General features: G+C 35.7%; 1 protein-coding gene across 2 annotated transcripts in view; it reads left to right on the forward strand.

Annotated features, from left to right (window-relative positions):
- MAP4K5 (mitogen-activated protein kinase kinase kinase kinase 5) overlaps positions 1-27,702 on the forward strand; it is a 142,611-nt gene that overhangs the window by 40,269 nt on the left and 74,640 nt on the right. For both annotated transcript variants that reach the window (XM_057488474.1, XM_036917343.2), the window contains exons 4-10: positions 11,251-11,341; positions 11,835-11,899; positions 14,584-14,639; positions 16,295-16,342; positions 16,425-16,467; positions 17,048-17,120; positions 25,739-25,870. In XM_057488474.1, the coding sequence (XP_057344457.1) occupies positions 11,251-11,341; positions 11,835-11,899; positions 14,584-14,639; positions 16,295-16,342; positions 16,425-16,467; positions 17,048-17,120; positions 25,739-25,870 (508 nt within the window). The remainder of the gene's footprint in view (positions 1-11,250; positions 11,342-11,834; positions 11,900-14,583; positions 14,640-16,294; positions 16,343-16,424; positions 16,468-17,047; positions 17,121-25,738; positions 25,871-27,702) is intronic.

Here is a 27,702-nt window from a genome sequence, read left to right on the forward strand (position 1 = left end):
TAAAGAAGCTAACCTTGAACCTTTGGTAACCACAGACTTAAAGCCTGCAATAGCAATAAGTACATACCTTTCAATAATCACCCTAAATGTAAATGGACTGAATGCACCAATCAAAAGACACAGAGTAATAGAGTGGATAAAAAAGCAAGACCCATCTATATGCTGCTTACAAGAGACTCACCTCAAACCCAAAGACATGCACAGACTTAAAGTCAAGGGATGGAAAAAGATATTTCATGCAAACAACAGAGAGAAAAAAGCAGGTGTTGCAATACTAGTATCAGACAAAATAGACTTCAAAATAAAGAAAGTAACAAAAGATAAAGAAGGACATTACATAATGATAAAGGGCTCAGTCCAACAAGAGGATATAACCGTTATAAATATATATGCACCCAATACAGGAGCACCAACATATGTGAAACAAATACTAACAGAATTAAAAGAGGAAATAGAATGCAATGCATTCATTTTGGGAGACTTCAACACACTACTCACTCCAAAGGACAGATCCACCAGACAGAAAATAAGTAAGGACACAGAGGCACTGAACAACATACTAGAACAGATGGACCTAATAGACATCTACAGAACTCTACATCCAAAAGCAACAGGATACACATTCTTCTCAAGTGCACATTGAACATTCTCCAGAATAGACCACATACTAGGCCACAAAAAGAGCCTCAGTAAATCCCAAAAGATTGAAATCCTACCAACCAACTTTTCAGACCAAAAAGGCATAAAACTAGAAATAAATTGTACAAAGAAAACAAAAAGACTCACAAACACATGGAGGCTTAACAACATGCTCCTAAATAATCAATGAATCATAGACCAAATTAAAATGGAGATCCAGCAATATAAGGAAACAAATGACAACAATAACAGAAAGCCCCAACTACTGTGGGATACAGCAAAAGCAGTCTTAAGAGGAAAGTATATAGCAATCCAGGCATATTTAAAGAAGGAAGAACAATCCCAAATGAATGGTCTAATGTCACAATTATCGTAATTGGACATAATAAAGATCAGAGAAGAAATAAACAAAATTGAGAAGAATAAAACAACAGCAAAAATCAATGAAACCAAGAGCTGGTTCTTCGAGAAAATAAACAAAATAGATAAGTCTCTAGCCAGACTTATTAAGAGGAAAAGAGAGTCAACACACATCAACAGAATCAGAAACGAGAAAGGAAAAATCACGACGGACCCCACAGAAATACAAAGAATTATTAGAGAGTACTATGAAAACCTATATGCTGAAAAGCTGGGAAACCTAGGAGAAATGAACAACTTCCTAGAAAAATACAACCTTCCAAGACTGACCCAGAAAGAAACAGTAAATCTAAACAGAACAATTACCAGCAATGAAATTGAAGTGGTAATCAAAAAACTACCAAAGAACAAAACCCCTGGGCCACATGGATTTACCTCAGAATTTTATCAGACATACAGAGAAGACATAATACCCATTCTCCTTAAAGTTTTCAAAAAAATAGAAGAGGAGGGAATACTCCCAAACTCATTCTATGAAGCCAACATCACCCTAATACCAAAACCAGGCAAAGACCCCACCAAAAAAGAAAGCTACAGACCAATATCCCTGATGAACGTAGATGCAAAAATAATCAACAAAATATTAGCAAACCAAATTCAAAAAATACATCAAAAGGATCATACACCACGACCAAGTGGGATTCATTCCAGGGGTGCAAGTATGGTATAACATTTGAAAATCCATCAACATCATCCACCACATCAACAAAAAGAAGGACAAAAATCACATGATCATCTCCATAGATGCTGAAAAAGCATTCGACAAAATTCAACATCCATTCACGATAAAAACTCTCAACAAAATGGGTATAGAGGGCAAGTACCTCAACATAATAAAGGCCATATATGATAAACCCACAGCCAACATCATACTGAACAGCGAGAAGCTGAAAGCTTTTCCTGTGAGATCGGGAACAAGACAGGGATGCCCACTTTCCCCACTGTTATTCAACATAGTACTGGAAGTCCTAGCCACGGAAATTAGACAAAACAAAGAAATACAAGGAATCCAGATTGGTAAAGAAGAGGCCAAACTGTCACTATTTGCAGATGACATGATATTGTACATAAAAATCCCTAAAGACTCCACACAGAAACTACCAGAGCTAATATCGGAATTCTGCAAAGTTGCAGGATACAAAATTAACACACAGAAATCTGAGGCTTTCCTATACACTAACAACAAACTAATAGAAAGAAAACTCAGGAAGACAGTTCCATTCACAATAGCATCAAAAAGAATAAAATACCTAGGAATAAACCTAACCAAGGAAGTGAAAGACCTATACCCTGAAAACTATAAGACACTCTTAAGATAAATTAAAGAGGTTACTAACAAATGGAAACTCATCCCATGCTCCTGGCTTGGAAGAATTAATATCGGCAAAATGGCCATCCTGCCCAAAGCAATATACAGATTTGATTCAATCCCTATCAAACTACCAACAGCATTCTTCAATGAACTGGAACAAATAGTTCAAAAATTCATATGGAACCACAAAAGACCCCGAATAGCTAAAGCAATCCTGAGAAGGAAGAATAAAGTGGGGGGGATCTCACTCCCCAACTTCAAGCTCTACTACAAAGCCACAGTAATCAAGACAGTTTGGTACTGGCACAAGAACAGAGCCACAGACCAATGGAAAAGAGTAGAGATTCCAAACATTAACCCAAACATATATGGTCAACTAATATTCCATAAAAGGGGCCATGGACATACAATGGGGAAATGACAGTCTCTTCAACAGATGGTGCTGGCAAAACTGGACAGCTACATGTAAGAGAATGAAACTGGTTCACTGTCTAACCCCACACACAAAAGTAAATTCGAAATGGATCAAAGACTTGAATGTAAGTCATGAAACCATAAAACTCTTAGAAAAAAACATAGGCAAAAATCTCTTAGACATAAACATGAGTGACCTCTTCTTGAACATATCTCCCCAGGCAAGGGAAACAAAGCAAAAATGAACAAATAGGACTATATCAAGCTGAAAAGCTCTGTACAGCAAAGGACACCATCAATAGAACAAAAAGGTATCCTACAGTATGGGAGAATATATTCATAAATGACAGATCCGGTAAAGGGTTGACATCCAAAATATATAAAGAGCTCACATACCTCAACAAACAAAAAGCAAATAATCCAATTAAAAAATGGGCAGAGGAGCTGAATAGACAGTTCTCTAAAGAAGAAATTCAGATGGCCAAGAGACACATGAAAAGATGCCCACATCGCTTTTCATCAGAGAAATGCAAATTAAAACCACAATGAGATATCATCTCACACCAGTAAGGATGGCTAACATCCAAAAGACAAACAACAACAAATGTTGGTGAGGTTGTGGAGAAAGGGGAACCCTCCTACACTGCTGTTGGGAATGTAAATTACTTCAACCATTGTGGAAAGCAGTATGGAGGTTCCTCAAAATGCTCAAAATAGAAATACCATTTGACCCAGGAATTCCACTTCTAGGAATTTACCCCAAGAATGCAGCACTCCGGTTTGAAAAAGACAGATGCACCCCTATGTTTATCACTGCACTATTTACAATAGCCAAGATATGTAAGCAGCCTAAATGTCCATCAGTAGATGAATGGATAAAGAAGATGTGGTACATATACACAATGGAATATTACTCAGCTATAAGGAAAAAACATATCCTACCATTTGCAACAACATGGATGGAGCTAGAGGGTATTATGCTCTGTGAAATAAGCCAGGCGGAGAAAGACAAGTACCAAATGATTTCACTCATATGTGGAGTATAAGAGCAAAAGAAAACTGCAGGAACAAAACAGCAGCAGAAGCACAGAACCCAAGAATGGACTAACAGTTACCAAAGGGAAAGGGACTGGGGAGGGCGGGTGGGAAGGGAGGGATAAGGGTGGGAAAAAAGAAAGGGGGCATTACGATTAACATGTATAGTGTGGGGGGGGGCACAGGGAGGGCTGTGCAACACAGAGAAGACAAGTAGTGAGTTTGCAGTATCTTACTATGTTGATGGACAGTGACTGTGAAGGGGTATGTGGGGGGGACTTGGTGAAGGGGGGAGCCTAGTAAACATAATGTCCTTCATGTAATTGTAGATTAATGATACCAAAATAAAATTAATTTTAAAAAAATCAATAGTTCTATAAGTCAGTAGTCAAATGTTAAAGTTGCTGGACAGATTTGTTGTTCTTCAAAACAAGGAATGAGAGTGCATAATCATGGAGTTGGTTGGGTTGTGTCGATATAGACATTCATTGTTACAAGCTGTTAAGTTCAGATACTTAAACTCAGGAAGTACTTAGTCACACAAAGTTATTTAAAACAGTGTTTCTGAAACTTGCCTGATCATAAGAATCCCTTGAAGATTCTGATTCAAAAGAATAGAGTGAGTAGGAATTTCTTATAAACAGTTGATTTTATGATTTGTCAAGAATGGAAAATGGTGCTTTAGAACATCCAACTAGAATTTTAATGGGATAACACTAGCAAATCTAACACATCGTCCTTAATTTTACATAATAGTTGATAATTCTCATTAAAAAGTGTTATTTAGATGTCATGAGTTTAATATTTCTTGTAAAATAAGTGGCAACATACTGCTTTGCCTACTTCTTCATTTTCAGAATTGATATGTTAAAAACTATAGAGTAAAATAATTGAAGTTCTTTTGAATTAATCCATAGACAATTATCATACATAACCTTTCTGTTGCTGAAAAAACAAAAAATGATTGGTTAAAAGGTTTATAATCTTTTGAAGTATATTAATGCAGCAGAAATAATAAGGTACTTATATGGTACTTAATATGTATCCCTGAAATATTAACTTAATTCTAAAAATAATCTCTGTGATTTTATTTTATCATCTATAGATAAGGAAGCTGAGATACAAAGAGGTTGAGTATCTTATAAGAAAGGAATAATCAAATGCTAAAACCTAAGAGAAATAGGCAGGACATTGAGCTGATTTAAGTCTGAGGAAACTTTTTTGAATCAAATAAAATTGTGGTTTGCCTAAGAAATAACTTTAATCTACATCCTTCATGAGGGAGGTGTAGGTAAAATTTTAGTGTTTCCAGAATATCTCGCTTGGCTTTAGTACATCTGCATATCAATAGGCCTTCAGTGGTGGAAAGAAGTGTGGCTTCAGTGCATTTGTATCATTCCTCAGGGTTGGAGAGAAGTTCATCCCCATATCAATGAGTAATTACCTGGGCAACTGGAGGGCTTATCTGTACCTGAGAGGTGAGGGGGAGGGCTGGTTTTGCTTCTGCTGGAGCAGGAAAGAGAGAAGGGCCCAACGAGTTTGTGTGCAATAAATAGATTTTAAACTTTATTTCTCCCTTTGACTGATTTCGGTTTTTAGAGGTATTTTGCTCCAGGACTTCCTCTCCCTGGACTAATATCAGGACACAAAGTTCAAGACCCTTTAGATGAAGAGTCAGCACCTTACAAAAAGCTGGTACCACTAAGGGCTTTTTCATATTGATAAAGTAGAAATAAATTTGCCTATCCTCCAACCAGGGATTACAAAAAATACTGCTTATCTTGAATTGGAGTCACACTACAGTGTGGCTATAAAAACCTTGGTTTTGAGTTGCAAATATCTTCTGCAGTGACATAACCAGCCATCTAGCAGAAGGAAATATAGTCTCCCACTTTAACTTATAGTATTTCCAGAATATCTCGCTTGGCTTTATTACATCTGGAGGAAACTGAGGGGTACAAGGTGAGACACCTGTCCTCCTCCTGCTTCAAGTATCACCTTTGCTAAATTGTACCCCTTTATTCTGATTAGATCTAAGTTATTTCTTTTCACTCCATCTTCCATCTAGTTTATATTCTTTCACAGGTAAAGTTCCAAGAAGTAAAAATTCAGAATCAAAAATCACAGTAATCAGAAGGAATTAAGGTGCCTTGAGCAAGAGTCAGCAGAAACAGCAGAATAGACCCTGAAGATGTCAGATTTTGAAGTTATATACTCTGTAATTGATATAATTAGATAAATAAAACAATGGTTTAAAAATATGAGTAAAAACTAATAAACTGCTAAAAGAAAGACAGATAGATTTTTTTTTTGAGAGGGCATCTCTCATATTTATTGATCAAATGGTTGTTAACAACAATAAAATTCTGTATAGGGGACTCAATGTACAGTCATTAATCAACCCCAAGCCTATTTCTCAATAGTCTCCAATCTTCTGAAACGTAACGAACAAGTTCTTACATAGTGAATAAGTTCTTACATGGTGAACAGTGCAAGGGCAGTCATATCACAGAAACTTTCGGTTTTGATCACGCATCATGAACTATAAACAATCAAGTCAGATATGATTATTCGTTTGATTTTTATACTTGATTTATATGTGAATCCCACATTTCTCCCTTATTAATATTATTATTATTATTATTATTATTTTAATAAAATGCTGAAGGGGTAGGTAGATGCAAGGTAAAGGTAGAAAACATAATTTAGTGCTGTAAGAGGGCAAATGTAGATGATCAGGTCTGTGCCTATAGACTAAGTATTAATCCAAGCTAGACAAGGGCAACAAAACATCCACGGATGCAGAAGATTTCTCTCAAAACAGGGGGGGTGAGGTTCTAAGCCTCACCTCTGTTGATCCCCAATTTCTCACCTGATAGCCCCCCTGCGACTGTGCCTGTCTTAGGTTGTTCCTCCCTTGAGGAATCTTACCCGTCTCTGGCTAACCAGTCATCTTCCGGGGCCATACAGAGAAATGTAAAGTTGGTAAGTGAGAGAGAAGCAATATTGTTAGAAAAGGTTAGCTTTTTACTTCTTTGCAGATTTATGCCCTGTGGCTTCTATGCCCAGCATTTGTCTTGAGGTATCTTTACCACTTGGAAGAATTATGATACTCGGTAATTTTCGATATGAGGCACGAATGACAGATTGCTTTTTTAAACAACCAAATGGATCTTACAGAAATGAAAAGTAATTATAGATTTAAAATTCAATAGATATAACAAATTAGACATAGCTGACTACATGTAGCTTTAGGAGGAAGGGAACTCCCCTCCCAGAACAAATTCCTGTGAATCCAGTGAAACCGAAGTAAGACCAGGAGGAGGACAGGTGTCTCACCTTGTTCCCCTCAGTCTCCTCCAGCCACGGCACTACTCTCCTCCCCGTGTCTGCCCCTTCTGGGAGGAACCCCATGTTTGGGTTCTTGGTGACTGGCAAATGCCAGAACAATGATCTACCAGGAATGGAGGGGAGGTGAGAATGGCCATTTTCTCTCCACCCCTTGCCCCATCCACTGGAGGCTCAGAAACATCAATTGGTATGTAAATGGACTAAGGCTAGACAGGAGATTATGGAAATCCTGAGTAAAAACTTACATTTACCCCACAATATGAAATGAAGAAACTATGTAAAATACAGCACAGAGAAGCAAAGAGATGAAAAATATGAAATAATATAAACTAGATGGAAGATGGAATAAAAAGAAATAACTTAGATCTAATCAGAGTAAAGGGGTTACAATTTAGCAAAGGTGATATTTGAAGCATTTATATTGAAATTTTTTCCAGAGTGGTAGAGAACATCAAATATTTCAGAATTCTAACCAGAATAAAAAGAAATGGCTGTGTGCATATATCATACTGAAACTGCAAAATATTAAAGACAGAAAGATCTTTAAATCAACGAGAGAAGGAATACAATACAGAGGAAGAAATATTAAGACTAACAGTGACATCAAAACAACGAAGGAAGAAAATCATAGGTACCTTCAAACAGCTGAAAGAAAAGGACTATCAGTCTAGAATTGTGCATCCAATGAAAGCATCTTTTAATAATGCAAAATAAAGGCATTTTCAGACGGCAACTTAATAGTGTTTGGCACTAATAGTCCTGCACAAAAGGAAATTCTAAATGATAAACATCAAGCAAAAGGAATGTGATTTCAGATGGTAAGTCTGAGATGCAACAAGGAAGGAAGCTATTTTACTGACTTTTACAGATCAGTTTGATGATTCAAATATTAAGAAGTTATGCACCAGTTTTGAAGTTACTGCTGTGAGAAAATATGTTCTAAATCCTGTACTTAATAGAAGACTTTTCAGCACAGCTCATATACAAAATTTGTGGCATTTATAAGTGGATAGGCAGAAATCCAAAGAATAACATATATTAAAGTCAGGCGATGTTTTTCTTTTCCTTTGTAATTTGGAGCTTCTTAATAAAAAGGGCGGGTTAGAATCTATCTGTTGGAAATTAGCATGTGTAAAGAATCAGTTTTAATACTATTAATGGAAAAGGCTCCAGTGGAGTGAGATTAAAGGAGAAACAGTATTCAGATGCTCATGAGTGGACAAAGAAAGCCTCTACCCCTAGGTGGGCAGGCTTTTTATTGTCACCTTCCTCCTTCTACCTAAACTGATAATGGACAACATGAAATCGACATCTATTTTGGACTGTCTCCATTGATTCCCTTCCATTGGCAGACTGTACAGAAATTACTCTTTTCTTGTTTTCCTCACTCTTTAGAAACTCTATTTTATGCATGCTGAAATAAACTTTTAATTGTGAAATGTTGTCATTGTGCACTTAAGGTATATGTAACCATTTATGTAATAAATGTTTTACCAGTTTACAAATAAAAGCTAGATTTTCTTTAAAGATTATGAGTCAGATTCTTATGGTTAAAAGATTTTACCCTTTTTATGGTAACATGGTAACTAGCCCTATCATGATAATTATTTTGGAATGTGTAAAAATATCAAATCACTATCTTGTACAACTGAAACTAATATAATATTGTATGTCACTTATAATACAGTAAAAAATAGATGGACCTACAGGATATTATGCTAAGTGAAATAAACCAGCCAGAGAAAAACAAATACCATATGATTTCACTTATATGTGGTATCTAAAACAAAACAAATGAACAAACAAAACAGAAATAGACTTGTGGACAAAGAGAAGAGACTGGTGGTTGCTATGGGGGAAAGGTTTGATGGGGTGGGTAAAGTGGGTGAAGGGGATAAAGAGGTGCAGGCTTCCAACTATAAAATAATTAATCACAGGGATGAAAGCACAGTATAGTCAATAATATTGTAATATTTTTGTGTAGTGATAGATGTTCACTATATTTAATTGTCAAATTACCATGTTCACCTGAAACCCATATAATATTGTATATCAACTATATACTTCAATAAAAGAAAAAAATTTTTAAATAAATAAATTCTCCCCTTTCCAGGAAGAAAGATTATACCCTTATTTGGTTTATCCAATTCTTTAAAGTTAACACTAAATCCTTTAACTGAATCATCAGTTAACATTTACGTGAAGGGACTGTTTTGAGAAGAGCACCATAATGGTTATAAATGAAGTTGATCTATAATAGCTAAATTAAATATATGTCTAAATCATCAGTAATGATTGAGTCTTTAAAAGGAACATTAAGGCATGGCAAAAATATTTAAAGCTTTGTTTTGGCTCTGAATTTAAAGTTGGAAGTACAAAGGGGAATATATCCGATTTGTGTAAGGATTTTATTTGCTTACTTATCTAAGACCTAATTTCAAAGTTCTTCCTTCTTAGCTTTGTATGTTTTCTAAGATGACTTTAAGTTTATCTGGATACCACTGATTTTAAACCTAAAGTTGCTTTACACAAGACCACTACAAAACACTAATGAAAAATGTCTAACAGTGATATCCTAACAAGGAACTATTTTGTTTGTACCTTTCTTGTCTCCAGTATATGGTAATGTTGCTATTGCATTTATTCTGTGTCAAACATTGTATTAACTACACTACATACATTATCTCTTTCTCACAACATTCCCAACTGAGGGAATCCCATAAACAGAAAAACTGGGGTGTAAGAATCTGTTACAAAAATGGCCAGCAACTTGATATATAAAATATAGGGAATATTTAAGAAAGTGGCAGATACAGAAGCTAAGTAGGTTGAATGAATCCAGATGCTACTTAACAAATGAAATTGTGGCCTAGAAGCATTGAGTTGACTAAGGTTACATTGCCAGTGAATGCCCCAGTCAGTATTTGAATCAGAATTTATTAGAGCTCTAGTTCTTAATCTCTCTATTGCCTTTACATAATACACATGGACTCATTTTATCAACTCATAAACTCTTTTTGCTGAAGTAAAGACTATTTGCAAAGTGAAGTTTGGCAGTAACAATACTATTCTAGGCATTATTCCTATAATAATCATAAAATTCCCATAAGTAACCAGTATTTCATCTTAATATAACTTTTTTCTAGTTAAACAACTGTCTTGCCTGAGGGTTTCAGCCCTGGGCAAGTTCACTCTGGATTTGGTGAGACCAAAAAATGATAACAGAACCTTGTGGGTAGAAAGGTGCTTGTACCAAGCTTTAGTCTCATGGCAGTAGTTTGAGCACTAGAATCCTGTCCACCTCCATCTCTGCCTCTGGCTCAGCCTCTGCCTCAGGCTCTGTTTCTGCTCCAGGCTCTGTGCTTGCCTCCAGCCTCTGCTCTCCTCTCTCCTCTCTTGCTCTCTTCTCTAGGCTCTGCTCTTAGCACCCAGGGATTTCTTTTTTTGTCAACACAGGCAGTAATTGCTTATCACCAGTAGATATGCAAGCATATGCCTGCACAGTAGGCTAAGTATTATATCATTGCATGTACACAGTAGGTGGATTAAGATCAGGTGAGGACCCTGGCCATGGAACATCCATTTTCCCTACAACAACTCAAAACAGATTTGTGATAGACAAATTAGAGAACAGAAATCAAAAAAGAAAGCAAAATTACTTTTATCACCTAGATATAAACATTGTTTGTGAGACATTATATATACATTTATACATATAAACTATGTACATATCCCTTTTTTACTTAATATATCAAGAACATATTTCCATAATAAAAACATGTTTTAACTGTATCACATATATAATTGTACCACAAATTATTTAACCATTCTTTATTAAGTCACACTGTAGAGAACATCTGTCTCTTGCACATCCTTTTCAGATAAAAACATGAAATTATGAGTTCAAAGATTTAAGGCTTCTGATGTTTAGAAAAATGTACCACTTTATATTTCCATTAAAGTATTAAAAATGTCTTAATTCCTCATCTCTGATACTGTAAAGTTTTTCTTCCTTCTTCCCTTATATAGAGATTCAAAATGTAACAAGATGACCAAGTTACTATTATTTTGTTTTTCAGGAGATGATTTTTCTTTGATTCAACAAGAAATATTTATGGTTAAAGAATGTAAACATTGCAACATCGTTGCCTACTTTGGGAGCTATCTCAGGTAAAAAAAAAAAAAGGAAGGAAGAAAATAGCATCTTCCCTCTTTATGTTTTGTTCTTATTTGCTACCAACCCCTCTCCCTTTCATGGAAGTGCTGTTTGTGTATGTGTGTGAATATATTTATATTATATATAATTTATATAAATATAGGCAATATAAATAAATTGTCTCAATTTCTAAAATTTCTCAGGTTTTCTCATTGTCTCCCTGTTATATTAACAATGACACCTCCATTTATGCAGTTATACCTTATCTGCAAATCTTAATAAAATATTACAAATGATTACAGGTAAGTGTTTTAGCTTGTACAGCTGACCATTATATTCTAAACCATTTGAGATGGAAACAAAGCTGAAATTAGTATTCAGCTTTTTGGAAAAGAGACTGCCAGGGTAATTTCCTAAACTTTGAACTGCTAAAGAGTGAAAGCCTTCAGAGTATGTTAGTGATTGAGAATTGCTAGCTAACGTACTTTTCTTTCTCTTTCATATTAGTCGGGAAAAACTGTGGATTTGCATGGAATACTGTGGTGGTGGATCCCTTCAAGATATTTACCATGGTACTGCTAATTTGACTTTACATTTAAAACTGACTTTGACTTTAGTGATAGCTATTTGACATTTCTAGTTAATCAGGATTATTAACAGATAGATATACTGCTTTATATTCTTCCACTCTGCTCCTGCAGTACTACATAAAAGAAATCTAAATTTTTTTTTTTTTGGTTATTCTGAAGTTAAATTTGTTGGAGCCTGAACTGGGAAATCCAAGAGTTCTTACACAATCCTAATTTTACTTTTTAGATGTAGTTTCTAAGAAATGTTGTATAGTCTCTAGGAAAGTATTTTATCTGTAGCTAAAACTGCCTAAACTTTCTTGTAAATAAGAATTGAAATGCAAAGTGTAGTTCTCACATAAAGGAAATTATATATCTTAATAATAATTTAACCTGCTAACTAGGAAAGCAGTTTAGTTGTTGCTGCAATATTTTTGCATTAAAAATGTATGTTTTAAAAATTGGGGTATATATTTAGCATTCTTCACTTTTGACAGTTTTCTGAGTTGTATTAGGTTTTGCCTTATAATACTATTGAGAAATAGTCTTTGTTTTGTCTCTACAGTTTAGCTTCCAGTTTGTTTTGTTGTTGACAATTTCCTGAATTTCTAGAATTTATGAGATTAAGCATAGATCCTTATAAAATTTTTCTTTTCATTAGTTGGATATGATATAGTAAAACTCCCACTGCAACTGTTTGCATTGTATAACTTAAGAATTATGTGAGTAGTTTTAAACATTTCTTTGTTGAAATCCTGATATTGAAAGCCTCATCAAATTTCAGTCATGCAGTTTACAAATGCAACCATAGTAGATACAAAAACAAGTGCTTTTCCATTTTAAATAATACTCATAGCTTGTTGAGGTCCAGTTTTTAAAATGTCAATGAATAGAATAATGGTTCTATTTATTTAAACACTGCACTTATAATATGGAATACTATGCAGCACTCAAAAATGAATGGTTCCTCTAATATTGACTTAACTATATCCCTCTAAGGCCTCTTTTTAAATGGAAAAACTGAGTCATGAAAAAATATGTGTAGCATAATAAATCACACTTAGGTTTTTTTTTAATTATATTTTTGAAAGTATACATAAGAATGTAAATGTACAGCAAAATGAAAGGATACATAACAAATTGATAAGTCATTACTTTTAGGGGGAAGAAAAGTGGAACTCAAATAAAATTTTGAATTACAATGAAAATATTGATGTATTTAATTATAAATCAATAAATGTAATAATTATCTAATTGTATCACGACAGATAAAAAATAGTTATGACTGATAAACTCTGGTCACTGCCTCTTTTTACTTAAAATAACATTTAATGCCATAATATATAAATAACATAAATACTACACATACAAAATATTACAGCTTTAAAAACAAGAATGAATACTGTTTTTTTAAAGGAGCAAAGTTTTATTTACTTATATAGTAATCTGTCATTTTCTTACACATTATTACCATACTAGAATGACTGTTCTCTTTTTTTACCATTATTAATTCAAAAAAAATACTGTTATTGAGCAGCTCTGTGCTACTTGATTTAAAATTCTTTTCTATGATTTAATGAAGAATTACGATTATTTGAAGTTTTTATACAATAATTATAATTTTTATCTAGATACATTTTTACAGAATGAGAACTCAAGAATATGAATAAATAAAACTATGTAGCTGGCATTTTTACTACTTTCCCTTACAACTTAATCATTTTGAGACATTAATTTCACTTCTTCATGAAATTTCTATTTTCCTTTATTAAAACTTGATAATTTGTTTAATTAAATTGAATCTAAGAAGTATCCATCCCTGTAAATAGTAAACTAGATAGCATAGTAATTAAGAACATCTACATTTATAATAAACTGCTAATTAAGTGTTTTCCCTTCTTTTTTTACTACCCTATCAAGTTACTAAGAATCAGAATTTTATGTTCCTGAGTAAGTGTAGAGAGCCAGTGATTAAAATATGCAGTAAAGTATTTCTGTTAAGTACATGATGTGGTTTCATTGTCAGCAAACGCCACCCCTGATTTCAAAGATTCTCTCTTGGTATTGGAAGGTGTATTTCCAAAGCATCTAGTTGAGTACTTATAGAATGATTTTGTAGTAGAGATCTGGTGGTCAGAAGTGACCTGATTACTTTTTAAATTCTTAGATAAGGAACTGGATCAAAAGCCTCCGTTTTGATAGACATAGTAAAGAATTATACTAAAGAAATAATATCTTGACCTTTGAAAAAGTATATGATACCATTCAGCATATTTTAACAGTTGATCTCTCTGTGGTTTTCTACCTCTATATAATTGTAATAAGTTATATATACTTATTTCATTTCCTGGCTTTACTTTTGAAAAATTGTTCAGGATTGAGATAATGTCCACTGGTTTCTATAGAATATTAGGTGATTTCTAGTACTCTTGCTTTGCACCTAATAAAGGTGCTTAATATTTTCGCTGACCACAGTTGTTATTGAGTAAATCTTCCAATTTTAAAATTCATTTTAAAATTCACAACTTGAATTTTTTTGCTTAATTACAAGAATAATATATGCTCATGAGGAAAAGTCACCCAACTATATATATAGAAGTTTTAGAATGGTTTGTCATTTTGAAAATAGAGTTTTTAATGTATTGTATTCAAATATGCAACAATGTGGTCTTTCTTTTTTCTTGTAGTTACTGGACCATTATCAGAATTGCAAATAGCCTATGTATGCAGAGAAACTTTACAGGTACAGCAATTTAGATTTGCCTATATAAATAGAAAGGAAGTTATAGTCTCACAATTGAGAACTATAAAATGGTGATCTGCCCCAAAGATAAAGAGCGAACCAAGTGATTTTTCTGTTAATCTCTCATATTGTAATTCTTTAAACCTAGTCATTTTTTCATGAATGAGTCGCAGGAATTCATTTAAACTGATGCTGGTATATACAGTGGTGTTCTACTTTGTCACACTTGGCCCTCAATTGCTATAAAGCTAAAGAAAACCATAGGTGTGGTTTTCATGAGTGAATCACCAGACCTCTCAACTCTAGCAAGTTGTCTAAGCTTCAAATTTTATGCAGTAAAGGATAACTTTTACTCAAGACGAGGTCTTTTACCATTTCTCTCAAAATGAGAGTAAGTTAGCATAGCAAGAATCCAGAATGTTATCCAGAAACCCTAGTTCTCTGTGGTATTAGTATCACTAATAGCAAAATCCCTTTTTATAAGCTTGGTAAGCATTACTTTAAACAGAAGCTTCTTTATCATTTATTTCAGAGCCTGTGAGAGCTTTTAGTTTGTTAAAGTAGGTTGTGACTCTTTAATAGGGGTATATAGGATTCAGCATTTCTTCCAATTTATTACTTTTTTCAGTGCCTTGTGAAGTATATATTTGATCAAGGACTTGTATCTGTTGTTTTTATTTTGTGAACATAAAGAACCTCTCAAACAACAATCTAGTGAACAAATGGACAACAGATTTAAACAGATACTTCACCAAAGAAGATGTATGGATGGCAAATGATGACATGGAAAAGATGCTCAACTTCATTAGTTATTTAAAAAGTGTGAATTACAATCACAATGAAATGCTACCACACACCAGTTAGAATGACTAGAATTAAAAAGACTGACCTTAAGAAGGTTGGTGAGGATGCCGGTTAACTGGAACTCTCATACCCTACTGGTTTAATTGTAAAATGGTACAGCTGCTCTAGAAGGCAGTGTGGTAATTGCCTTGAAGTTTAAATGTATACCACCATATTATTCAGCTGTTATACTCCTAGATATTTTCCCAGAGGAAAATAAAAACATATGAAGACTTATATATGAATCTTCGTAGCATCTTTATTTATAATAGCTAAAAACTGAAAAGAGCCCAGCAACCCAAATGTCTGTCACAGGTGAAAAATAAACAAGTTCTGGCATATCTGTACCATTGGAATACTACTCAGTAATAGAAGAATCAAGTATTCTTGTATATGCATTATATATATGCACATTAACAAGGAATCTCAAATTACTATAAATGAAAAAAGCCAAACAAAAAAGAATATACTCTACGATCCATTTACATAAAACTCTAGAAAACTTGAAACTGATCTGTAGTGACAGAAAGCAGTTCAGTGTTCATGTGTAGGAGGGACTTTTGGGGAACAGTGGCAATATTTATTATCTCAATTGTGGTAATGGTGTTAAAGTAAAACATTTCTAATTTTTACCAGAAAGTGAATTTGAAATCCTAAAATACAGTAAACGTTGATTAATAAAGTCATTTAGGTTTTTCCCCCCTCAAAAGAAGACATTCTGGTTTTTCTTATGCAATAAGAATTTAAGTAGAAAATTCAGATGTCAAATTTGTAGGTTGCTAATGCAAACTTTTTTTCTTTTTTTAATTCAGGGTCTTGCCTATTTGCATACTAAAGGCAAAATGCATAGAGATATCAAAGTAAGTTCCTTTAATATGTTCAAATTAATTATCTTACTGAAAGGACTTTCATGATTCTAATTTAATTGTATTTTTGTTTTAGGGTGCAAATATTTTACTGACCGATCATGGTGATGTAAAATTAGGTATGTTATTTCAAATTCCTTTTTTCCAAAACAAAATTTTAAATGAGAATTAATATTATATGCTTAATATTCATATCAAGAGCCATGATAATGCTCATCTGTTGACCCAGTAATTTTATTCCTGAGACTCAGTTTAAGGAAATTAATCCTAAAGATAAAAAAATCTATTTTACAGAAGTATTAATCATAACATTTATAATAGAAAAAAATGCAACATAGGTCTAGCTATAGAAAAACTTAAATTGTATGCAAGAAATTCACTTGTGAAACATTATTCAATTATCAAAATTAATAGTTAAGAAGCAATCCAGTGGTGTGTGAAAATGATCTATAAGTGTATTTAGTTTTTGACAACCAAGTGTAATAACAGTAACAAAAAAGTTTATATACAGAGTAAAGGATTTTTTTTAATAGCACCATGTTCTAAATAAGCAAGACATTTTGGTATTCAATTTATATACATTTCTCTAGCATTACTACCTGAACTATTAATAGTGTCATGCTTAAGGGTGAAACTTAGAAATGGTGGTGGTTTTGTTGAAAAGAACTAAAATTTTCTCTTAAATTTTTTGCCTACCAGCTGACTTTGGTGTGGCTGCAAAAATAACAGCTACCATTGCGAAGAGAAAGTCTTTCATTGGCACCCCTTATTGGTAAGACTTTATTATGATTGACTTATGTACATTTTCATTTTTTCAAGGTTAGTGGTCAGCCTTAATACTTAATAGTACAATTGATAGTTGACTGAAAGTCTGGAGACTTTCCTGCTCCTTGCTACTATTAGCATAGTTCTGATTAGAGAGCTTTGATACTCATTTCATTGTCCAGCTTTCCCTGTGTTAAAGTGTTTAGTAATTCCTGCTGAACCTGGGATTTTGTATTGAGAGGCCTCATAGGTATGAGAGTTGGAAAAAAAAAAACACTCTTATTATAATCTCTTATCATGTTCTTACTGTTTCTTTGGGTATTGCTTCTATTTTAATTGAGGACCTCACTTTCTGGTTATTAAAACTCCTGCCTACCCTGCCGTTAGTCTTCAAAAGCCACCTTACTCCTAATACATCCTACCAATTACTGACAAAATAAGTCTTTCTAAAACACTGCTTTCATTAACGAAGACAGATAATTGAAATATAATACAAAGCCCAGTAATAAACCTTAATATGTAAAGTAATTTGGTATTATAAAAGGTGACCTTTAATGTTTATAAGTGTTTGAATTCTTTAATATGCAGTGTTTGGATGATTTATTATTTTCAAAGAAATTTAAAGTAGCTCCTTACCTCATATCTAATCTCAAAATAAAATTATATATGAAAATAGATAAATAGAAAAGTGAAACAGAAGAACTATCAGTGACTATCTTAAGAGTTGAGTAAACCTTTCTTGGCATAAAAGCAAAGAACATCAAAGGGAAATATAGATGGACTTGAACTGCCTGAAAATTTAAAACTTCTCAGTGTCCACCAGCTTAACCAAAAGTAGAAGACAAGTAAAAAACCAGGAAATATTAGCTAAAATATGACAGACAAGGTTTTAATTTAATATCTTTAATAATAAAGTTCTTAATAAATCAACAAAAAGCTGGTGTTTCATTAGAAGCAGAGTTATTAAAATAATACTTATAAGGTGTCATAAAATAAGAAAAATATTTCTTCCAGTGATGAACAAAAATGCAAATTAAATAAACAATGACATTCTTTTCTATCAAACTGGAAAATATTTGAAATTATTGAGTAATACCTATCACTAAATATTTGACAACAAAAGTGGGAATTGTTAGAACAGTTGAAAGACAGTTTGGCAACAATGTTATTCAGAAACCTTAAACAATGCTAATATTACTTAGTTTCATTTCTGCTTGTAATTTATCAAAGAGGCATACAGATTTATATGTAAAGAGCTTTATCACAATACAGTTGACCTTTGAACAACATGGGTTTGAACTGCATAAATTTTTATGTGGATTTTTTTCAACAAATATATTGTGAAATTTTTTGGAGATTTGTAACAATTTGAAAAAAGTCTTTTCTCTAGCTTACTTTATTATAAGAATACAGTATTCAGTACATATAACATACAAAATATGTGTTAATCAACTGTTGATGTTATCAGTAAGGCTTCTGGTCAACAGTAGACTATTAGTAGTTAAGATTCTGGGAGTCAAAAATTAAATGCAGAATTTGACTGCACAGCTGTTGGCACCCTTAAGCCTTGCATTGTTCAAGGGTCAAGTGTACTTTAATAATGAAAAATTAAGGAAAAGGATGTATTTACAGCAGGAACTAGTTAAGGAAATTAGGTACATTCATTCAAGTCAATGTAATAAATTGGTATTAAAAATCCTGTTATACAAGATGAATGATGAGTGGAGAGGCTTATCATATACTGTTTATCAAAAGAAAGATTAAAAATAGCATATGCAGGATTAGCATAATACCACTTTATAGAAAATATATGTGTGTTTAAGTAAAATTTGTGGATGAGAGAACATGTGAAACAGTGGCTCTCTATGCATAGGTTAATGTTTGACTTATTTTTTCTCCCAAGTACTCCAAATTCTTTACTGTCAATATGTATCAATTGTAACAGCAGAAAAAAAAAACCCAATTAATAGCACTTAAATAAAAGTTAAAAGAAGACATGGGTGAGTTAAATTACCTGTAGAATTTCCTTGAAATGACTTTTTCCCTCCTTAGTCTTTCTGTGACTGTCTTCCTCCAAGAACATTCTTCTCTAGTCAAAATTTTAATTTTTTGTATCTTAACTGTAAGTCCGGGGAGAGGAAAATCCCGGGAAAAAAATACCTCTAAAAACCGAAATCAGTCAAAGGGAGAAATAAAGTTTAAAACCCATTTATTTCTCAGAAACTGTAGTCCCGGGTGGTCTTTCTCCTCAGCTCTGGAAGAAGCCAGCAGCCCAGCCCCCTCCCCTTAACCTCTCAGGTTCAGACACGCCCTCAGTTGCCCAGGTAATTACCCATTGAAATGGAGATGAACTTTTCTCCATCCCTGAGGATATGCAAATGCACTAAAGCCAGGTGAGATATTCTGGAAATGTTACAATTTTACCCACACTCACTATACTAGGTATTGTTTATTACCTCCCTAGCATATCTGTCTTCTGTGTTTATCTTAAATTCTGCTTTGTCTTAAGAGTGACACCCACTGTTGCTCTTCCCCCACCCTTGGCAAACTAATCACAGCTCTGTTTTCCACTGAGCCAGGAAGTGTGACAGTCCTAGTCAGCTTGGCACCCCAGTTAGCCACCAATAACTCATTTTAGGGGGCCGAGGAGATGAAATCCATATGCTTTCTTTACAGTTCCAGCTCATCTTCTTTCCGCTATGAAGCTTGCCCTTCATTCATCTTGTTCCATGGTGATCATTTTCTTCTCTTTACTTCAACACCTATTATTATGTGTACAGTATGTGCATATAGCAAGTACATCTACATGTTGTCATTTTCAGTATACATATTACATCCTTAACCACTCTTAAGTTGAAAGATGTATAACTTTTGGTAACCTAAGTGTATATGAAATCAACTTCTACCTTGTGGATATTCACTATAAATACAATTTAAAAACATTCAACATTTAAAAAATAAGAGTATTCCCCTGAGCAATATCATCTGTTTTATAACTTAAGATGCCGTAATTATACACCACTGATTCCTGTAAGGTTGGAGGCACCAGAGGGAGGGGTGAGCACGTCGGACACTGATGACGTGCCAAAGTCCCCGGCTGCTGCCCCCTCCCAACCTGAAAAATGTGCCTTAGGCTAGCCAATCCTCATGCTGCTGTAAATCTAAGCTCTGCCTCCCCTTCTTTAAAAACTTGCTGCCTGCCCTGCTGAGCATGACTCTTCCAGCCTGTCCCAGTGCAGACTGGTGAACCTCGCCTGGGATTGTGCTCAAATAAACTGCCTGGCCCTTTGTTTCCTCTCGTCACCTGCTTATTTTGGTTAGAATTTATCTTACATTTGGTGCCAAAAAAACCCGGGAAGGGGCATGAGCGTGGGGCCCCAACTGTCCATCGGTGGCCCCGTCCCCTCCTTCCCCGACCCAGGACCTCAGCCTGCTCTCTCCACTGCATAGACTGTTTTCCGGTGAGTCCCTCAGTTTCCCCCAGTCTGTTTCTCTTCCTAACTCTGTTTCACCTGGTCCGTCCGAAATCATAGCTATGTGCAGGTTTGGACATCTAGCCCATCTGCTGCAGACATCCGGGATACCCGCCCCTGGCCCTGCGGTGGGGGAGACGTCCCTCACCCAGGCTCCCAGGCTGTCTCCCCTGACTTGGCGTGCTTGGGATGCTGGGCGCTCCTCTCAGCGAGATTAGTTGGGAAGTGGCACAGACATGGGGAACCGGCCCTCGAAAGCAGAGGCTCAGACGCCGCTGCGGTGTCTCATTTCTAATCTGGCTACTCTGTATTTGTCCCGGAAAGTTCGCAAATGGAAGCTGGTCTTCCTTTGCTCTCAGGCCAGGCCTCAGTATCCCTTGGACAACCAATCTCGCTGGCCCCCTGAGGGAACTTTCGATTTTGGCCTCCTCACCAACTTGACTAATTATTGCCACCGGAGCGGAGAGTGGGGTGAAATCCCATATGTGCAGGCTTTTTGGACTTAGTGCTCCCGCCTAGACCTTTATGTTAAGTGTCCAATGACTCAGGTTCTCCTGGCCCGATCTCCAGTTAAGAATTGTCAGCCTCTTACCCTGTCCAGTCCTTCTTCCTTTTCAGATCCGCTGGAGGACCTTCGTCTCCCACCTCTCTCAGCTTGCTACCTCCACCTCTCTCTGCCACCATCTTTAAGTTCTTTGTCCTCCCCTGTGTTGCCGCCATCTTAAAGTCCTACATTCTCAACCATGCCGTCTTCCTGCTCCTCTCCTCTTCCAGTGGCTGCACCACCCCCTCCCCTTCTCCTTCCGCCTTCACCGCCCTCTTCCCCCACCAGAACACGCTCCTCCTGCCCTCTGGTTCCAGAAGCCACGGACAAGACTCCTCCCAGCACAGACCTGCCTCCTTTCTCTCCTGACCCTACACCCCTCCCACACCCGCCATTTTGTAAGTGGTCTGGCGTGGTTGTTGAGAGTAGGTGAGCTGGGCGTAGCAAGTGAACATCTTAGTGATTGTGTATTGCAGTGTGTGTGCCTACCTGCAGCCTGAAAATTTTTGTAGTGACCTAGAATCTTGGAGTTTTGCTAAGTTAGGTAGACATATTTTGTGCTTAGATGTTATGCTGTAAAGCACATGGTGTCAGGAATTATAAAGTGTGTTCATGAATTTGTTAATCTAAAGAGTGCTAGTGCAATAGTTTGCAATAGTCCACCTCTCAGTGTTGACTGAAAATTAAAGTTCCTAATGGTTTTGGGGTCTAATTAAAGCTATTTAAATAAGAAAACATCTCTACTTGCTAAAAAGATGTGTGTTTTAATAAGAGAAAGTATAAAGAATGGAAATTCATTTTGTTGAGGGTAAAAGAAGGTAATTGTTCTAAAGTACCGTTATTTATTTAAGAGGGAGAACACTGAATGTAAAAGGAAAGTTGTAAAAAGCTTGTGGCAGAATTTAATGTAGTCATGCTACAAAAAATTAAAGCAAATGAGTCTCGGTATCAAATACACAGCACAGCAAAATTAGCATTTTGTTTTCAGTTAAAAAGAAAGTTTTCTTAACTGTTAGTCTGCTCTTAATGTTAAAAGATTGCAAAGAGTTCTCTAATTGTTTAATCAAAACAGTTTCTCACACTTAAAGTCTCGATGAGTTGTCTGAATATTTAAGATAATGAGATCTTAATATGAAAAAACTAAAAGCTAAGCTTTGCTAATAACTGTGTAACCTTCTGTATTTGCCTTTGAAATCTTTTGTCACTCTAGTTAAATAGATAAGTATTGTTTCATAATAACTTATGATTCTATTTAAACAAACGTCTTTAAAAAAAAACTTTATCAGCTTCCCAAAATCAAATTCAAAAAGGTGCTTTTACCTCTAGTTAACTCTGATATTTTCCAGATGGCCCCTAGAACATTTCAGAGGAATTTTTTCTTATTAGAGAAAGTATTTAGCTGGTTTGGCTTATTTATCTGATATAAAATTACCTGCTTAATTACAGAAAGCACTGTCAAAGAAAGTAATGCTAAACTTTATTACTGAATGTTTTGTGTTAAAAAAATATCCAAATTTCCTTATATCAACTGTCTTACAGTAAGCTCTCATCAGATCTTTAACCATTGTCATTTGTAAGTCTTTTGTCATTTATAGTCACTGTTTTATTACTTCTAAACTAGTAAAGAACTAGATTTCACCAGAACAAGTATTAGTTACATAAGAAGTAAGTTAAAAGGGCAGAAGAGGGACCCCAAACTCCACTCCGTGACCTGGTAACCATGGCCTTTAAAGTCTTTAATACCCGTGATGAAGAACATGAGAGGAGTACAGTGTCCCAAACCCGAGCCTTCATGGCGGCCCTGTGGTCAGCAGGACAGGGGTCTCATCACACCAAAGACCAGTCCGGAGCTCATGAGCCTCCAGGACCCTGCTTCCGGTGTGGCCAAGAAGACCACTGGCCAAAGAGATGCCCCAACCCGACCAACAAGCCGACTAAACCCTGCCCAGTTTGCGGTAAGAGAAGTTATTGGAAAGTAGAGTGCCCAGTTAGGGAAGGTCATCCTCCCATGACAGAGTCTCATGGAAGGCAGGCCCCCCTGAGGGAATCCCCTCCAGACCTGCTGAGCCTACTCAAAGACTGAAGATGCCTGGACTCGAACACCCCTATCACCATTGCTGAGCCCAGGGCCACGCTGTGGGTAGCGGGTAAGTCCGTCTCCTTTTTGGTGGACACGGAGGCTGCCTACTCTGTTTTACCTTCCTTTCATGGGCGTTTACTTCCTTCCCAGGTCTCGGTCATGGGTGTCATGGGAACCCCCTCTAAGCCTCTAGAGACAGGTCTGGTAGCCTACACATTTGAGAGCCATCTTCTTACCCCCTCATTTCTAGTCATCCCATCCTGTCCCTTCCCTTTGTTAGGGAGAAATCTCTCCAAGCTTGGTGCCTCTATCTCCCTGCCTCTTAGTCATCCCCAACCGAGCTCACTCATCATCTTAGCCAATATAATTTGTAGCCCTGAGCCCTCCACAGACCCTCCTGTACCGTTGACCAGCGTTAACCCAATAGTCTGAAACACCTCTACTCCTGTATTGTCGAGCCATCATGCTCCAGTCCTCATCCGCCTCAAAGACCCATCCTCCTCTCCTTCTAGACCCCAATTTCCTATTTCCCAAGCCCATCATAAGGGCATCCTACCTATCATCAACCATCTTCTTTCCCAAAGGCTTCTTGTACCAACTAATTCTCCCTGTAACACTCTAATCCTTCCAGTCAAGAAGCCATCAGGAGCCAACCAGCTTGTTCAAGACCTGTAGATAATCAACGAAGCCGTAGTCCCTCTTCACCCAGTCATCCCTAACCCTTATACTCTCATATCTCAAGTTCCCCGGACACCTCTCCTACCTACCTTACTTCTCACTCCTAAGAAAGATACCCCCTTGTCCCGCCCAATGCTCGTCTTCCCATTCTTTCGTCCAGGCTGCCTGCTATGAACAAGCCTCAGTCTGTCTGTCATCATCCAGACTACAGTACTAGACGGGGCAAAGCCTGAGTAATCATGCTAGATGTATCTGTCCTGAGAGATGAAGACAACATATCTGCTAGAACCTCCGGCCACCGATAGAGAGGTCGGACAGTAGAAGTGCACAAGACCATGTGGGTACATCAGTACTCGCCTCTTCCCTCCAAGCTGCCTCTGGCCTCCCACCAGTCTCAACGCTACCCGCACTGCCCCTCCTCAGCCAAAAGTAACCAGATTGAGTTGGCACCCATTATAACCAAAAGGCTGGAATGTAAGGTTGGAGGCACCGGAGGGAGGGGTGAGCACGTCGGAGACTGATGACGTGCCAAAGTCCCCGGCTGCTGCCCCCTCCCAACCTGAAAAATGTGTCTTAGGCTAGCCAATAGCTAAGCTCTTGTAAGTCTAAGCTCTGCCTCCCCCTACCTTCTTTAAAAACTTGCTGCCTGCCCTTCTGAGCGCGACTCATCCAGCCTGTCCCAGTGCAGACTGGTGAACCTCGCCCGGGATTGCGCTCAAATAAACTGCCTGGCCCTTTGTTGCCTCTCATCGCCTGCTTATTTCGGTTAGAATTTATCTTACAATTCCCTAATTATATATCTCCAGCTCAGCTACCCAGTTGACCTTCAGTCTTATATACATTTAGTTGTTTGATAACAGTTCTATTTTATTATCCACAAGCATTTCATACTCAAATTAGTCTCTTAGTAAATCCCTTTCATCCCCTCTGCCCTTGCCTTTGAGAAGTTCTTTATCTTTTATCTTGTATTTTTAAAATAGTCCTCTTAACTCAGCTACCTGACTCTGGTTTCATCTTCTCTACACTATCCTTTGTGTTGTCATGAGTTTCAGATCAACTTTACATCCATAATTAAATCTTTCATTTTCACAATAAAATCTAAACTTCTTTATATAATCAGTAGGCTATCCATTATCTAGTCCCTATCTCTAACGTTCACTTCCACATACTTTCTAGACCCTCTCAAACTGTCTGTGATGAATGGCTGATTTTTTTAAATCTCCTGTCCATCAAAGACTCAAACTGTTATAAAATAAATTAAAAATGAATTACTGAAATAATCATGTATTTAGATGAGTGTAAATGCTTACTCCCAATTTCTGTCCTTATCACAGACTGATAACAAGCAATTTATGGTCCTATACCAATCTCTGACAGCATTGTCCTGTCACCTCTCCCAAGTATTCTGTGCTTTCTCCCATTCTCCCTGCATTTGTACTTGTTTCCTATGACTAAAATGTCAAGGCTTTTTACCCCCTTCACTCCCTGCCAATTAATTTTTTAAGTCTCTCTGCGTTTGGGAACTTTTCTCCAGCCTTCACAGGGATTTAGGTGTTCTTTTTCTTTTCCCCTACTATATAACAAGACTCACAAAACAGAAATGAAAATACAACATGACTTTTCCTCAGAGCAGCAGTATTCAGAGGAGAAGAGTCAAGATTTTCTAAATAATAACTTATTATGTGTATATATGTGTCTGTGTGTTCATTTTGAAGTCTTCCTTACTAAAGGTCCTTTGTTAATAAGCCCCCTCAGCTTCTTTCCTTTCAAAAGTGTAGCAAATGTAACAAAAAGCAAATTTCATATTCTTCTTAAAAAATAAAAATGTCATATTCACTGATTCCCCCTAGGATGGCCCCAGAAGTTGCAGCAGTAGAAAAGAATGGTGGCTACAACCAGCTCTGTGATATCTGGGCAGTAGGAATAACAGCAATTGAACTTGGAGAACTTCAGCCACCTATGTTTGATCTTCATCCAATGAGGTATTCTCACTATTTACAATTATGCAGTTGCTAATAAAGTCATCAGGGGGAGTGAAATAACTGGTAACTTGGAAATTCTAAGCCATTTTCAAATATGTCAAAATAGTAAAGGTATCATAAGGGACTTAGGGGTAATCTCACCTAAAACCTGCTCCCTTGTATTTCTGTTTCTAAGACAACACAGAGTGAATTGTCTATATGATCTGAAGCTTTTCCGTGAAACAAATTTCCCTTAATCATCAAACTAGAATATAACAGTTAACATTTAAAAAGCCTTTTTAATTGTTACTTCATTCTTCAATTAATTAAACTTGTTTTTTGTTGTTGTTGTTTTTTTTGTCCTAAGTGGAATTATTAACAAATGGTAGAATGAAGGTGACAGTTTTTTCTATGTTCATTGGATAATGAGATAATGAAGATGTAGCTATGCTTAGTATAATTATTATTTACATTTTAGAGTGTATTGTCTCTCACAAAAAAAAATATTTGGAAGGGTATTTTGAAAGAAATATAAATTGGGCTAAAATTTAAATTTTAAGTAGTGTAAAGTTAAAAAAGAAAATCAATAGAATGGGGAGCGTTCTGACATATGATATACAACAGATTAATATATATTACATAAGGAACCCATTCAGAGATTATATAGGCAAAAGCTGGATTGTTTGTGAGCAAGTACCAGATATTAAACAAACTTGGAAAACTATTTGACCTCACAAGAAACTAAAGATATATAATACAAAAGATATGTACTTTTAGCTGGAATGCCAATAAGTACATGCCTTTCGGAAAATAATTTAATGTTATTTTTTTATGGACACTATAATTGTTTCACTGATTCCACAGCCTGGAAAATTATACTTAGGAAATAATCCAAGAAAAAAAAAAGCTAAGATTTACCAATTTCAGGATAGCGGGAAAAATCTAAATATCCAATAGTTGGTTAATTATTAAGGAAATCTTTAGTAGTTAAGGACAGCTGTTACATATGTGTAAACCAAAGCAACATGGAAAATTGATTATTAGTGAAAAAACACAACACAATATTACCTAACATAATAATATAGTAATTGGATAGTATTTAGATAAAAACTAAATTAAGAAGAGCAGAAAATTTAAACTAATGTCAAAGGGTGGTAGAAATAGAGACTTGTTTTTCAGTTTTCCTTTATGTATGAATTATTTTAAATTTAAGAGATAAAATATCTTTGGTATTGAAAAAAAAAAGACTAAGAAGTTTGCTAGAAACCTGGAAGTAGTTTGTAGGAAATATAGGCATACCTCAGAGATGCTGTGGGTTTGGTTTCAGACTTCTACAATAAAGCAAAAATTGCAATAAAACAAGTCAAATGAATTTTTTGGCTTCCCAGTACATATAAAAGTCATGTTTACACTATACTGTAGTCTCTTAAGAGTGTGTAGTCACATTATGTCTAAAAAAAATATTATACATACCTTTATTTTAAAATACTGCTAAACAATGCTAGCCATCATTGGTGCTTTCACTAAGTCATAATCTTTTTGCTGATGGAGATGGGTCTTACCTCAGTGTTGATGGCTGCCAACTGATGGGTGCTGTGGCAACTTCTTGAAGTAAGACCATGATAAAGTTTGCTGCATCAATTGACTCTTCCTTCCATGAACTATTTCTCTGTAGCATATAATGCTGCTTGATAACTTATACCCACAGCAGAACTCCTTTCAAAATTTAAATCAGTCCTCTCAAACCCTGCCACTGCTTTATCGACTAAGTTTGTGTAATATTCTAAATACTTTGTTGTCATTTCAACAATTTTCACATTTTCACCAGGAATAGATTCTTTCAAGAAACCATT

This window comes from Manis pentadactyla, chromosome 11, assembly GCF_030020395.1.
Source record: "Manis pentadactyla isolate mManPen7 chromosome 11, mManPen7.hap1, whole genome shotgun sequence".
NCBI classification, from domain to species: domain Eukaryota; kingdom Metazoa; phylum Chordata; class Mammalia; order Pholidota; family Manidae; genus Manis; species Manis pentadactyla.